Genomic DNA, 16,429 nt, shown 5'->3' on the forward strand with positions numbered 1-16,429 from the left:
ACAGACTGCAGTGGAAAATAGGCCTACTACATCACCGCCTATATGCCTACAGAAGCGGCATAGGCACTCAAGAATGTATTACAGATGTCCTCTCAACAATTAATGACAAAAAAGCCTTTGTCATATTCCTCGATCTCAAGAAAGCTTTTGAGCTAGCCAGCTCACCAGCTATACTCTTCACACTTATTGAAAAAAGTGAAAGGACACATACTGGCCTGGACTCGGAACTACACACTGAACCGAGAAGCCAGAGTCACTTCCCAAGGAAAAACCACCGATTTCATACCCCTAGAAAACGGTACACCACAAGGAAGCATATTAAGCCCCTACCTTTTCAATCTTCTAATGGAGAATTTAGCCACTTTAAACCTCCCAAATGGGGTGGAAATCTTCATATATGCCGACGATATATGCATAGTATGTCCACATAAAGCTCATGCAAGAAATGCTACTCAAAAAGCACTTAACATGATCCAAGCCAAATGCAATGAACTTGGCCTAAAGATCAACACCAACAAAACAAAAGCAATGGCTATAAGACACTCGCAAAACCCTCAGAACTTCACACTGAGGGGCGAAGACAATGAATGGGTGAGTCAATTCATGTACCTTGGGGTAATCATTAGCAAAACCCTATCACCAGCAAATGAAGTAACTTACCTCAGAGAGAAGATAAAGATTCGTCTATCAGCCATGAGACGAATGACCTCCCTAAAACAAGGAGTATCAAATAACCTCCTAAGACTTTTATCTACAAGCACTTCGATCCCACATCGATTATGCAGCACCCACACTCACTGCATTGACTGACACTCAAAAAGCATCATTAGAAGTAGTCCAAAACAATGCCCTGAGACTCATCAGTGGCTCTCCAATGTGGACAAGACTCTGCTTACTTAGAGCAGAAACCAACCTAATTCCCCTGTCAGCTAGGATTGACATTAGGAATAGCAGCATTATATTTAAGTCAATCATCGCCGACAGTAAAAGCCCACTCAACAATAAAATAAAAAGGCTTCTACCTCTAGCTGAAGAACTGGATCCACCAAACTCCCATGCAAAGAAACTACTGGATACACTCAGAAGGATGAAGATGCAAAATGAGGCTCACAAAACCAAAGGACAACAAAAGCATGATGGTTACAGCCCTCCTGCCCCTTGGGCTCAGGACCCTATCAAATACAACTTCACCATCCTACCATCAGCAAGCAAGGCTCTCTGCACACCAGAGCAACTCACTGAAGCTGCAAAGAATGCAATCAGGAACACACCTGCGCCTCACACTTACTATATGGATGGATCAGTAGACCGTGCAATCCCTGCAGCAGCTGCTGCAGTTATCTCTACATCAGGATATAGAGAAAACTGGAGACTTTCCAACCACGCCTCCACACTGCAAACTGAACTAGTGGCTATTGCAAAAGCTCTAGAACACTCTGCCAACCAACAAGATGGGAACACAACGATCCACACAGATTCCAGAGGAGCCATTCTGGCCCTCAGCAACAAGGAACCTACAGAGAATGTTTACTTCATCACTGCAATTCAATTCTTAGCCTTGTTCCACCAAAGCAACAACAGGCAAGTAACCTTGAATTGGATTCCAAGGCATACCAGAGTCTCTGGCAACGGCGAGGCCGATCACCTAGCCAAGTCGGCCTTAATGTGCCAAACCATTAGCATTACTCTGCAACCTTCATTAAAAACCATCAAGAATCAAATGGCTGCCTACTGCAACATCCAAAAGACAAGTGAAGTAAGGCGAGCCTTCCTAGATGGATCAAGATCTGCAAAGTGGTATATTGAAGCAACAAACATACTACCACACCCAATTGCAAGACAAACACCACGCCAGGATGCAGTTATCATCTGCAGACTGCGACTGGGATATCTATGCAGCTGGCAAATTATCTTAGATAATGGCGAAGACCCAGCAGCACAGCATAGACCAATAAGACCGTGCAAGTACTGTAATCAAGACACAGAAGAACCTCTACAGCACTATCTACAGCAATGTCAGGAAACAAGCCTACTTCGGCAGGATCTTAATCCCAACAATCCTGCAACTGCAACAACAATTGTCAAACACATAATCGATAATCATAATACCCTCTCAGCCTTTCTCCGCAGCTACCCTCCACCGAGATAACGTTGCAACAACGCCAATCGGTAATCTAAGCGGCAATTAAAGAGAAACCTTCTTATCCCCCCTTCAACTTCTATGTTGGGAGCAGAACGATTGTTGGCGGCTGAGGACAACAACTCATACTCCTTATAAGGAGACAGTTTTGTCTTCCTGTCCTGTTTTCGGCTTGAGAATGGGGTCAGAGTCGTCGATGGTCTTTTTGTCTTCCAACATATCTTTCTCTCCTCTCAGCTAATCTCCCTTGCTGGAATCAGAACGGGTGCTGGCAACTGAGGGCAACAACTCGTACTCCTTATAAGGAGACAGTTTTGCCTTCCCGTCCTTTCTTCAACGTTGAAGATGGGAACGGAGCCGTTGGCGGTCTTTTTGGTATCCAGCATCTTTTTCACCTTCAATCTCTCTCTTCCCATGTCAGGCATCCCTCCCAACCACCTTTGAAAGAAGTCTCAATAAATCAAATCATAAGTACAGTAACTTTTTATTTTTATTTTTATTTTTTTTTTTTTTAGATTTACAGGTACAGGAATTTTTTATTCCATCCTATCTCTACTACTCAAGCTGCTACAACTCCCTCCTTTCAGCTCTCTCTCACTCAGCTGAAATCTCACACTATCCCTCCACCTCCCAACTTAAGCTTAAACCACTATGAAGTACTTTTTTACTTCACCTATATCGATATCTCCTTCTAAAACTTTTCAACTCCTTCCCGAGCTCTCCTACTTATCGGGACTTACTACTATAATTCTTTTTCTCTAACTAAGACTGGAGCCAGTCGGCTCTTGGGAAGGTATCCCCTTCCCACAGTCACCTACTTCTTTCTTAAAAACAACCCATCATAACCCAAAACCTATCCCAATATCCTAAAATAAATGTTGCAGAATATCCCCCATCCCAACTACCTATCCTAATAAATCCTACCAAAACACCTACGAGCTGCAAGATTGCAAGAGCCCGTGTCTGGCCAAAAGGGCCAGGCAATCTTCAACAACAAGAAGTTACACTTATCTACCCCTAGAGGTTAGAACCCTTCCCTTGGGTTTCCTGAATAGGAAAACTTTAGGTTTTAATTTTGGGGGAGGTCGCAGCAATTGGCTGGACAGGAAACACAAGTATGTGTCTTTCCTAGTTCCTTTCTAGCTTGTCTATCCTAAGCTATAATGCTAAAATATTAATAATAATATTTTATATAGTTGTTTATCAGGTGAGATAAACTACCGCATACTCATTTAATTTTCCTCTCTTTACAGGAGGACCATCCAAAGTGCCTACAAGTCTTCTGCAACGTTAGGAGCAAGGACTTCTGTGGCCATGCAGAGTGAAGGGCTCATGCCCCCTGCGCCACTTCCAAGGGACCTCTTCGGTACAAGGACCCCCAGGACTGCAAGATTTGCAAGGCCTTGGTTACCGAGGCTTTTGATGACCCCAAGACAGCGGAGTCAAGGGATGCAGCACGAGAGAAGCTGCGCAGATGGGTTTGTGGCTTTCAGAAGAACGCCACGGAACCTTACCTTCTTAGCGAACGGATGCGCTCCTTGCTGTTCCCAAAAGCGGGTGTGGAAGCTGTCATACCCCAGCCACGACCTGAGAACCCTTGCGTCCAGATTGCCGTAGATACGGCCGTCTCTGACGCAATGCAAGGCATGGACATCCACCTAGACGAGAGGATGTCAAAGGTGTCTGAGGACACCGAGAAGGGCCTTTTAGCAGAAGGTCTCGAGGAGGAGTCCACCTTGACTCCTGAAGAAGAAGATGATGATGTTGAATCGGAGTCCCTTACGTCAGTTCCGGCTCGAGAGCCGTTACCCATTACATCTTCTGCCCCTCCATCAGATGACATGAGACAGGCAATGGCCAGTCTCATGGCAATGATGGAGAGCCTTCGCAAGCAAGGCGAAGAAAGGGAGGCAAAATGGGAAAGACAAATGGCCCAACTCACCGCCTCCCATGGGTCTCACAAGAGACTCAAGGTTCAAGATCTTCTAACTTGCTCTGACGTTAATCCCTGGAGGTATGCAGAATACATGCCTATTACCAGTGGCAAGATCTTTATATCAGAGAAGTTGGGGACCGTCCCTATCGAGGACGTTGAATTCTGGCCCAACTTTCAGGCCTACCCAGACTGCTTTGTCCGTCTGAAGATGGAACCAGCATCGAGGGAGAAGACAGAACCTAAGGTCATAGTACTTGACCACGATAAAGTTCTGGCTCTTTTGTCAAGTAGCCTGAAGCAGAATGGCTTCACTAACTCTAAGGTGTCACGTCGTTCTACTGACTAAATAGGGCATGTATGGCGAACAACAGCGTCCGAAATGGCGGCTCCGGTTACCGGCTACGCTCCGAAAAACACGTCTAAATTATACTAATTTAACTGTGAGAAGGTAGCTAAAAATTATACACAGGAAAGATTAAATACTCAACTTTCCAGAGGCAGAAGATGCTAGAGAATGCATGATAAATCCTCGAAAATAGCAATCTAGAACACAAGACCAAGTGGGAGTACACCGTGCATAATTCGCTACAAAACAAGGAATGGGTAGCCATATTGGAACCTGTAGTAGTACAGGAAGGGAATCCACTGGGTAACCTTGATGACGGCTCCCCTTCAATTTCGCCAATCTTCCCCCTGAGAGCGAAAACTCTATTCAGGGTGAAGATTGCCATGTGTTGTATCAAGAAATATGTCCCCTGATATTATGCGATATCCTTAAGAGAAATTTTAAGGATACTCGCGCCAGGAGTTAGAATTCTGGAGACCTATGGTCAATTCTCTGGGAGTATCACTGTAGCCAAATATCCCTTAGAAAGCTACCAATAGGAAGCTTCCATCAGGATGACATGGCTTGAGCCAATATATATATATATATATATATATATATATATATATATATATATATATATATACTGTATATATATATATATATATATATATATATATATATATATATATATATGTATATATATATATATATATATATATATATATATATATATTTATGTGTGTAAGGATATGATCACTGGCATCTTCATGCTATAATGATGGATTATTGATGAAGCCTCCGAGGGGAAATTTTTCCTATTAACCAATTTATACACCTACACAAGTTTGTTACCACTTTGAAAACAACTACACGTGCTAGATAGCTCCCCTCTATCCTGCTTGCAATCTCACTTTTCTAATCAAGAGGCTCTTTGACTGCAAGAGGAATGGTTACCTTTAGAGCATAAGATAAGAATATAATAAATCTATAGAGCTAAACTAAACCAACAACAGCAGCTGGAGTACTGGTGAGAAACTGCAATATCCAATTTCGTCCACAGAATTATAAAATGTATAACTGTCTTTGGCAGAGTTAATGATTTCCAAATTGTCGTTGGTGGCCACTCATGGACGAATCCTCCAACATCTTTCCAAGTTGTTGAATTTGAAACCTACTACTACAATCCTTACTATAATTATGGTAAGTAAATGCTGTAAAGTTTTTCCCTACGCTGCAGAATGTATTAATTGATGTAAATGTTACCGCACTATTACAGTACATATATATACCAAGGCACTTCCCCCAATTTTGGGGGTTAGCCAACATTAACAAATGAAACTAAAAAAAAAAGGGGACCTCTACTCTCTACGTTCCTCCCAGCCTGACAAGGGACTCAACCGAGTTCAGCTGGTACTGCTAGGGTGCCACAGCCCACCCTCCCCCGTTATCCACCACAGATGAAGCTTCATAATGCTGAATCCCCTACTGCTGCTACCTCCGCGGTCATCTAAGGCACCGGAGGAAGCAGCAGGGCCTACCGGAACTGCGTCACAATCGCTCGCCATTCATTCCTATTTCTAGCACGCTCTCTTGCCTCTCTCACATCTATCCTCCTATCACCCAGAGCTTTCTTCACTCCATCCATCCACCAAAACCTTGGCCTTCCTCTTGTACTTCTCCCATCAACTCTTGCATTCATCACCTTCTTTAGCAGACAGCCATTTTCCATTCTCTCAACATGGCCAAACCACCTCAACACATTCATATCCACTCTAGCTGCTAACTCATTTCTTACACCCGTTCTCACCCTCACCACTTCGTTCCTAACCCTATCTACTCGAGATACACCAGCCATACTCCTTAGACACTTCATCTCAAACTCATTCAATTTCTGTCTCTCCGTCACTTTCATTCCCCACAACTCCGATCCATACATCACAGTTGGTACAATCACTTTTTCATACAGAACTCTCTTTACATTCATGCCCAACGCTCTATTTTTTACTACTCCCTTAACTGGCCCCAACACTTTGCAGCCTTCATTCACTCTCTGACGTACATCTGCTTCCACTCCACCATTTGCTGCAACAACAGACCACAAGTACTTAAACTGATCCACCTCCTCAAGTAACTCTCCATTCAACATGACATTCAACCTTGCACCACCTTCCCTTCTTGTACATCTCATAACCTTACTCTTACCCACATTAACTCTCAACTTCCTTCTCTCACACACCCTTCCAAATTCTGTCACTAATCAGCCAAGCTTCTCTTCTGTGTCTGCAACCAGTACAGTATCATCCGCAAACAACAACTGATTTACCTCCCATTCATGGTCATTCTCGTCTACCAGTTTTAATCCTCGTCCAAGCACTCGAGCATTCACCTCTCTCACCACTCCATCAACATACAAGTTAAACAACCACGGCGACATCACACATCCCTGTCTCAGCCCCACTCTCACCGGAAACCAATCACTCACTTCATTTCCTATCCTAACACACGCTTTACTACCTTTGTAGAAACTTTTCACTGCTTGCAACAACCTTCCACCAACTCCATATAACCTCATCACATTCCACATTGCTTCCCTATCAACTCTATCATACGCTTTCTCCAGATCCATAAACGCAACATACACCTCCTTACCTTTTGCTAAATATTTCTCGCATATCTGCCTAACTGTAAAAATCTGATTCATACAACCCCTACCTCTTCTAAAACCACCCTGTACTTCTAAGATTACATTCTCTGTTTTATCCTTAATCCTATTAATCATTACTCTACCATACACTTTTCCAACTACACTCAACAAACTAATGCCTCTTGAATTACAACACTCATGCACATCTCCCTTACCCTTATATAGTGGTACAATACATGCACAAACCCAATCTACTGGTACCGTTGACAACATAAAACACATATTAAACAATCTCACCAACCATTCAAGTACAGTCACATCCCCTTCCTTCAACATCTCAGCTCTCACACCATCCATACCAGATGCTTTCCCTACTCTCGTTTCATCTAGTGCTCTCCTCACTTCCTCTATTGTAATCTCTCTCTCATTCTCATCTCCCATCACCGGCACCTCAACACCTGCAACAGCAATCATATCTGCCTCCCTATTATCCTCAACATTCAGTAAACTTTCAAAATATTCCGCCCACCTTTTCCTTGCCTCCTCTCCATTTAACAACCTTCCATTTCCATCTTTCACTGTCTCTTCAATTTTTGAGCCAGCCTTCCTTACTCTCTTCAGACATACCGTTAGCCATACCCCTAAACACGTGCACGTCTTTCAATCTTCCAAACATTCTTTTAGTTACCAACACATAATCCATTAATGCCCTTTCTACTACTCTTCCATTTGCCACTCTTACCCATGTATACTTATTTTTATCTTTCTTTTTGAAAAAGCTAGAACTTATCACCATCTCTTGCTCAACACACATATCTACCAGTCTCTCACCACTCTCATTTTCCCCTGGTACGCCATACTTCCCAATGACACCTTCTACCTCTCCAGCGCTCACTCTAGCATTTAAGTCACCCATGACAACTACATAATTCCTTCTACCCAGTCCTTCTACACACCGTTAATTCATTCCAGAACTCATTCCGCTCTTCTTCACTTTTCTCACTACCTGGCCCATACGCACTGATAAACGCCCAACATTCCCTACCCAACCTAACCCCTTACCCACATTAACCTAGATGATATCTCCTTCCATTCCACTACTTTACCTGTCATCCATTCACTCAGCAATAAAGCCACACCCTCTCTCGCTCTTCCCCTTTCAATCCCAGACACTCTACCAGACATTTCACCAAACATCACTTCACCCTTTCCTTTTATCTTTGTCTCACGCAAGGCCAATACATCCATCCTTCTATTCCTAAACATACTTCCAATCTCACATCTTTTACTCTCTATTGTACTACTATTACAGTATTTTCATAAAAGATAAAATTAGAGTAAAAGAAATACAGGATATCTACCCACTTTTAAGCTCTTTTTATCACGACCATAATTGGCGTAAGACAATACTGTAAAGTACTTTGCCCGTTGGTAAGTACTCATGAACAGAAATATATTGCTAGAAGACTTGTTTCTTTTGATGTAAGAATTCTCTCTTTGTGTGGAATTACATGAACTAGAATGTAAACAAAATAAAAATACTATTTTCAAAGCTGGGTAAACTAGTGCATACAGTACAATGCTTTCCATACAGATTGTTTGAACCAATCCACATAGCTTCTGGTTTAATAGATTTTGGTTCAGTTGTAGGGCAAGGTAAGTAATTCAGCACCTGGTTGTAAATGGTGGAATACCTTGAAATCGTAACACGAAGTAAAGATTAACAGGTAAGACAGGAAGATGGAAAGAAATGAAACAAGAACCGAGGTAAAGCAGATAATAAAATTAGTGACCCTAAAAAACTAGTGGAACTAGGGGCCACAGGGATGCTGCAAAGACCCTTTTGTAATTTCTAGTGTACCTTGTGAGGTATGGAAACAATTTTCCAAGTTCATGCCATTTTAAAATAGTTACTAAAAAAAGCAGTTATAAAGTAGTTGTTGTATTGAATAGTAACATTCTATTTTATTCAGCCACTCAGGACAATGACATGGTTTTGATAAAGCTAGCCACCACTCTGGACTTCAGTGACTCTGCAGTAGGTCCGATTTGTCCTCCAGAACCATTCAACAACTATTATGAAGTCAATGTAACAGTTACAGGATGGGGATTCACCAAGAATGGTTAGTATAAAAAAAAGTTTGTGTATGGAATATACTGTAAAAACTGATATTCCTTGGCATTTGCAGCTATGATGATCTAAAATCTTATATATTTTGTATTTTTTTTTTCTCAATTCAATTCTCATCCCTTAATGGAAGTTTGGTATTTTGAAGAAAAGTTATTTTCTTAAAAATTTCTTCAATATATAGGATTTCAAAGAAAGCATTTAAAAATTTATGATCTTGAAACAATTTTGACATAATTTAGTCATTACTGTGAGAAAGTAGGCCCTTTCTCTGATGGTTCCAGAATTTTGTGAATTGGATCAATAATCATAACTTTATTCAGAAAAAATAATCCTATTCAAAGGTTTTATATTCCTTAGGCTTTCCCTGAAAATTCCATGTAGATAGCTTCCAAAGAGCTACTCCCTGATAAAAAATAATAAGCAACTTGAGATGAAAATACAAAGGATTTGCAAGGTCATTATGATTCAAGGAATACAGCAAATATAAAGTGTGAAAGAAAGAATATGGGATTACAAGTTATCCAGAGTGATAGATAAACAGACATACATATACATAAATATGTAGATAAAAGCCAACATAAAGGCAATATAAGAATAATTAGGAGAGCAAAGGCCTGCACCTTTTGCAGCGATTACATTAGAGTACTGTAGCACTGACAAAGAAATCAACATAGTTTTTACTATTTTATCTTATAATGAAAAGGAATGCATTAGCAGCCTGACTTTTATTTGAGAAACAGCATATCTAAATAAGATGTTTATGGATGGAAAATTTGAGCACAGCATTGTCACCCATATTACCACTTTATCTGCCCAATAGATAGTTCAACTCTCCCAGATGAACTCCAAGAGGTCCAATTAACAACAATAAATAACACAAAATGCCAGAACGCTTATCCAGACTATACAATTACAAGCAATATGCTGTGTGCTTGGTACCCAAGTGGCGGCAAAGATTCATGCCAGGTAAAGAATTTTTGAGATACGTGGTCTTTGTTCTTCATATTTTTACTTTCAAAGCTTGCAAAAAATATGTCAATAATGAATGTATTCTTTCAAATATAGCAGCCATATATAGGATATTCACATTTACTCTGCAGCTCATAATTAATGGAATTACTGTCATACATATGGCACAGAATTCTTTCAAATTTATTTGAGAAAAGGGAAAACAGCTAGTATTAGAGAAGCTCCAAACATAGTTATTCACTTGTAAAACTGAATAGCACCTACAGAATCTACAAAACAAAAATTTTCCTTCTCTTGTGACACCAAATTCCTTTTAAGATCATGAGAACTTAAAAATCTCTTTAAAAAATATTGCTACATAAATAATGATGATAAACAATGAGCATTAAATTACCTGTTAATATATCCATTTAAAATTTGTCAAGGGTGACTCTGGAGGGCCTCTCATCACACAAGAAAAGGACTACTATGTTCAGATAGGCATTGTATCCTGGGGCGTTGGATGTGGCATTGCTGGGAATCCCGGAGTATATGCTACAATTGCTAGTAAGTACAAAAGTGGATAAATTGAAGTCTCATAAAACCTTTTGGTGAATGCTAACTTGAGTACATGAATGGAAAAAGATAATTTTATTTTTTTATTTTTATGAGAGAGGGACTCAAGATATCAAACTATGCATAGTTACAAGTTGCAAAACTTAAGCTAGCTCACTGATCGGGAAGTGTGTTAATAGAGCTCCTACATTAAGTAATTCAAATGCAAACAAGTTTTAAAAATGGGTTAGTTGGTTGACAGAGAAGCATGGAAGAGAAAACTTCATAATTATTTCATCAAATGATACTAAAGGCTCATGAAACTTGCTCTCCATTTTCATAAGGAATATGTGATGCTAAAATGATTAGCAAATACAATACAACAGTAGAAGGAATGTAACTATAGCTTTAGAAATGCTATAACACCATATGTAACTTTGATCCTCATCTGGCATGGTTTCATGATTAAATTTTGCTTACTAATTCTATATACTGCCATTTTATGGACATTTCCTTTTGTCTTGTTAGTGTCATATTCCACTGCAAGTTTATTGTTCATTTACAACCATGAATATCCATTAGGAATGATTTCTGAAGGTCAAAAATGGAAATACCTCACTAAAACATCAATGTTATGCTTTTAATTTGCATGATAAGAATTCCATTCATAAAGATAGAAAATTAAAACTGCCATTTCAGTAAACCATACAACCGAGGTAAGAAGGTTCTTCTATTATAGTAGATCAACTTAAGCTGAATAGTCGAGATAAAGATACAGTATTAACATCTATAGCTTACTACAGAATTGTACTAGTCTTTTATAGTGAATAAAGTTTTCATATCTAAAGATAATCATAAATTAGTTAAAACTACACAAATGTTTTGCAAAACTTTAAATATGCTTAACTGCAAAGATGGTGGACACTTTTTTTTTTTCCCCCTCAAGTGTACTGAAGATTCTTTTCAAATTTCAGACCAAATGTATTGGATCAATGCCATTGCCAGTGAAGGAGAAACCTGCTCTAAGTGAGAAAAATGCAGCAGTACAAATACAAATGTCCTGTTGTTTCTGGTCCCCCACTGTAACTCCCAATATCTATAGATTCTAGAATTTCTGGTGTAGAAAACGAGCTTTATCCAAGAGCAAATGGGGTGTCCACAGCTGGTTTAAAAAGTCTTTGAGACATCCAGAGAGAGTCTCTCTCTCTCTCTCTCTCTCTCTCTCTGTGTGTGTGTGTTAGATGTTGACTTTCGTAATGCAATGATGATAAACTAAACCTCTAAGTTTACCTTATCATGTTACCTCTGATGGTGCATCAATGAACAAGTGATTTGCTAAAAGGGTCATATTACATGGGTGAAACAAGTATTCAGTGTTTGGCTAACTTATAAAACCATGGTGGGGTGGCTTGTGTAATGTTTGGGAGAGACCCACCTGACAGAAAGAAGTAATGTATTGGGGAACTCTACAACTTAGGACACTCAACATCCCAGCACTCTAACAGGTCACTATAGTCTAGCTTTTAAACTACTGTATTCTCCTTGACAATCACTATGCATTTCCTGGGACCATATCATTATCTAAATAAATACAACTATTAAATTATGACATCTCTTATCAACTATTTCGTCAATACTAATCTACAATATACATTTGCTTGTTCACTATGAAATAAGAAGCAGAACCAAAGCTTATTCATCGCGAACATAGGATAATATGTTCCAAACCATGGTAGCGATTAAAACAACACACTATTGCATTTAGTATAATTGAATGCAGACATCCTAATCCGTCCAGCTCTCACCCGATTGACATCCCCTCATCACTTGGGCTTGTAGCACCCTGTTTTTCCAACTAGGGTTGTGGCTTGAATAATAATAATAATAATAATAATGATACAATAATAACAATAATAATAATAATAATAATAATGATAATAATAACAATGATAATACAGTATGACTGAATACATGAGAATCATAAATGCTACTAACCTTTGACACGCTACAGGAAGAACTGACACCTATAACTAGTAGAATGCCTGACGACAACTCTGGAATTCAACAGCCTGTTGCTTAAATTTTATCAATAATATCAATAAGATAGTTTAACAAGATAATAAACTTTCAGTAGACTATCTTAACAATACTCCATTTCTCCATCAAGCATTATTTTCCCACTACTTGCTTGTTTTAGGACAAATTATGATACACATGCCTCATTCCTCACTTCTTCTTCTTCTGACTAAAGGAAGAAGACATTTGGTAAAAATTAGCAATTCTTTTCTGCAAGGACTACTTCTTGGCAATGTTCTGCACCTGTACCTAAAATACATACATACATACATATACCAAGGCACTTCCCCCAATTTTGGGGGGTAGCCGACATCAACAAAGAAACAAAAACAAAAAAAGGGGACCTCTACTCTCTACGTTCCTCCAGCCTAACAAGGGACTCAACCGAGTTCAGCTGGTACTGCTAGGGTGTCACAGCCCACCCTCCCACATTATCCACCACAGATGAAGGTTCATAATGCTGAATCCCCTACTGCTGCTACCTCCGCGGTCATCTAAGGCATCGGAGGCAGCAGCAGGGCCTACCGGAACTGCGTCACAATCGCTCGCCATTCATTCCTATTTCTAGCACGCTCTCTTGCCTCGCTCACATCTATCCTCCTATCACCCAGAGCTTCCTTCACTCCATCCATCCACCCAAACCTTGGCCTTCCTCTTGTACTTCTCCCATCAACTCTTGCATTCATCACCTTCTTTAGCAGACAGCCATTTTCCATTCTCTCAACATGGCCAAACCACCTCAACACATTCATATCCACTCTAGCTGCTAACTCATTTCTTACACCCGTTCTCACCCTCACCACTTCGTTCCTAACCCTATCTACTCGAGATACACCAGCCATACTCCTTAGACACTTCATCTTAAACACATTCAATTTCTGTCTCTCCGTCACTTTCATTCCCCACAATTCCGATCCATACATCACAGTTGGTACAATCACTTTCTCATACAGAACTCTCTTTACATTCATGCCCAACGCTCTATTTTTTACTACTCCCTTAACTGCCCCCAACACTTTGCAACCTTCATTCACTCTCTGACGTACATCTGCTTCCACTCCACCATTTGCTGCAACAACAGACCCCAAGTACTTAAACTGATCCACCTCCTCAAGTAACTCTCCATTCAACATGACATTCAACCTTGCACCACCTTCCCTTCTCGTACATCTCATAACCTTACTCTTACCCACATTAACTCTCAACTTCCTTCTCTCACACACACTTCCAAATTCTGTCACTAATCGTCCAAGCTTCTCTTCTGTGTCTGCAACCAGTACAGTATCATCCGCAAACAAAACCTGATTTACCTCCCATTCATGGTCATTCTCGTCTACCAGTTTTAATCCCCGTCCAAGCACTCGAGCATTCACCTCTCTCGCCACTCCATCAACATACAAGTTAAACAACCACGGCGACATCACACATCCCTGTCTCATGCTGAAAATTACACATGGCATACTTAGATGAAAAGTTACCACCTCTTATTACAAAAGAAATCCTGAAGGTACCAAGGTAGTTACTTTGGGATTCATCTTATCATCTGTGTGTCACCTGCTTGATCTAGAAGATGAAAGCACACGAAGGGGAGTTCACTTTCAGTAATCTTGTGATAACTAGAGGTGTAGTTACCAGGAAAATCAATATCCTAATTGGTTATTAACATTCACCTCCAAGCAAACCGAGTGTAATTTCTACATGAGGAAACTGCCATCAAAATATATATATTGGAAACATAAATCTCAATGGAACATTGGGATAATGTAATGATGGGCAATTTTAAAGACTGGAGAATAAATGATCTCAGAGTTACATCACATGCCCCTTTCAGTTAATGCTTCTTCAGCATCACTTCCTCTTGCATTAACTTGAGAATATACTTTTCCACAAATTAATGAGAATACTATTACCTGCTATGAATGAAGTCCAAAGGATTGGGCACCCCTAACATAGAATTATCAAAAGAAGTGCCCAGACTTTTAATTACTTCTACCCCTTTTCCATGTCTAGGCAGGTGCATCACCTTCCCTTTTAATATAGGTGCTGTAAAATTAGCCCATGATAAAATTCAAGGATGTTAAACAACCTGATAACAAAGTGCAAGTACATTCTATGCACATTTTGAATTGAAATCAGCCCCTAACACCACCAAAATATTTGCATTGTGCTATTGATAATCCTTACCATTAAATTGTTCAAATAGTTATGGTCCAAATCTACTAGCTTCAACATTGCCTTCATAACCTAGCCTTTCCGCTTTACCTCAACTGCTGTTTATCAAATTGCAAATTTTGACAGAAATACAGCCAGTCTGTTCACTCTTTTTATAGTTGCCTAATTGTTTAAGGTATTATCTTATTCCTCATGTTCCACCCATCTTGTCCTTCAAGAAATCAGAATGCAGTATCTTTGTTGAATCATCCATATTCCATGGGAAACAAGTACTAAGCTTGCTTGCAATTGAATTTTCTGTTCACCAGCAAAAGATGTCCAAGCACTAGGATATACAAAGATAGATCAACAATACTAATAATCATCCCAGAGTTCATCCCTGGACATTGTTGTATCCCTTACCACTTTATCTATATCAACTTTGGTCAACCAGCCAACATAGCACCTTTGTCCAGACCTTTGTCCTTTGGATATGCTTGATGGCAAACCTTTTAACTAGTATGTTGTGATAACCACTTATGGAGCTCTGCTATGTTCATTTTCATCCATCAGTCTTTGTAAATGAAACATGGAAAAAACGGACATGGACAAAGGAGCAATTATATATAGTTCACAAGCATTGCATACAGCTCCAAGCTTATGAGTTTTTTCTAACTTACGACCAATGGACAAGAACGTAAACTAGTTATAAATCATGGACTATCTGCATCAAGATTAAATAATACAAATCATATTACCACAAGTAGCAAATGGAGTTAGAAATAGATACCCAAGGAAATTAATTTTGAAAATCTCAAAATACCTCAATCTTCCATAATCTAGGTTTCATTTGTTCTAATGAGTTCTCTCCACTCCCTCCTGTACTTTGCATTCTCCTCCTACTCAAGGCACCCATTAAAAACCCATGGATCATCAGTGATTTTTGCTCCAGTCAGTATATTCCTTTCAAACACCACTTGCCCATGCAGCCTTCATCCTCTTCCTTCTGTACTGTAAGTGATCCCAAAATACTTAAATTTCTCCAACTGTTCAAGGGTTATCCAATCTATTCTGTATTGAAACTCGAACATCCTTGCTCCAAGTCGTAAACCCCGCTGTTCAAACGTTCATGTTTTCACCCCCAATCCTAAACCAATCTCTGTAATTCTTCTAATTCTACCATGACTGCAAAATTGTCAGCATATAGCAACTCCCATACATCTGGTTCTCTAACAGAGTATATCACCTATAGAAAAGAGAATAGAACCGAACAATGAACTGATAAATGATACCTGTATCAATATTTGTTGTTGCCACCAATGTCTTTATGCCATCAAAAATTATTCCTATCAATTCAATTCTGCAAAAAATTTTCTGAACAGACTTACACCTTTTGCTTTATCTATATCAATTTAACCTTCATCTTACATGGAAATGACAAACTGAATATTCTACAATTAAATCATTACCAACAAGACAGTTTGGTATTCACACCAGTGACATGTTATTAAAAAAGCAAA

The 16,429-nt window shown here is 39.6% G+C and overlaps 1 protein-coding gene across 1 annotated transcript; it reads left to right on the forward strand.

The window, feature by feature from the left end:
* Window positions 1-4,429: 4,429 nt before the first annotated feature.
* Window positions 4,430-10,714, forward strand: LOC137616753 (trypsin-1-like). The gene is made up of 5 exons (XM_068346755.1): window positions 4,430-4,524; window positions 5,495-5,604; window positions 9,022-9,171; window positions 10,000-10,145; window positions 10,574-10,714. Exons 1-5 carry the CDS (start codon window positions 4,430-4,432, stop codon window positions 10,712-10,714), a joined length of 642 nt encoding a protein of 213 aa, XP_068202856.1.
* The last annotated feature ends 5,715 nt before the right edge of the window (window positions 10,715-16,429 follow it).

The sequence above is a fragment of the Palaemon carinicauda genome, chromosome 2 (assembly GCF_036898095.1).
Source record: "Palaemon carinicauda isolate YSFRI2023 chromosome 2, ASM3689809v2, whole genome shotgun sequence".
Lineage (NCBI taxonomy): Eukaryota > Metazoa > Arthropoda > Malacostraca > Decapoda > Palaemonidae > Palaemon > Palaemon carinicauda.

Bases quoted from the DNA above. Each gene is read 5' to 3' on its own strand.
- LOC137616753 (XM_068346755.1), top strand. From the start codon at position 4,430: ATGTATGGCGAACAACAGCGTCCGAAATGGCGGCTCCGGTTACCGGCT. The intron at 4,525-5,494 runs GTAGCTAAAAAT...TGTCTTTGGCAG, and splicing joins ACTAATTTAACTGTGAGAAG to AGTTAATGATTTCCAAATTG. The intron at 10,146-10,573 runs GTAAAGAATTTT...AAATTTGTCAAG, and splicing joins GCGGCAAAGATTCATGCCAG to GGTGACTCTGGAGGGCCTCT.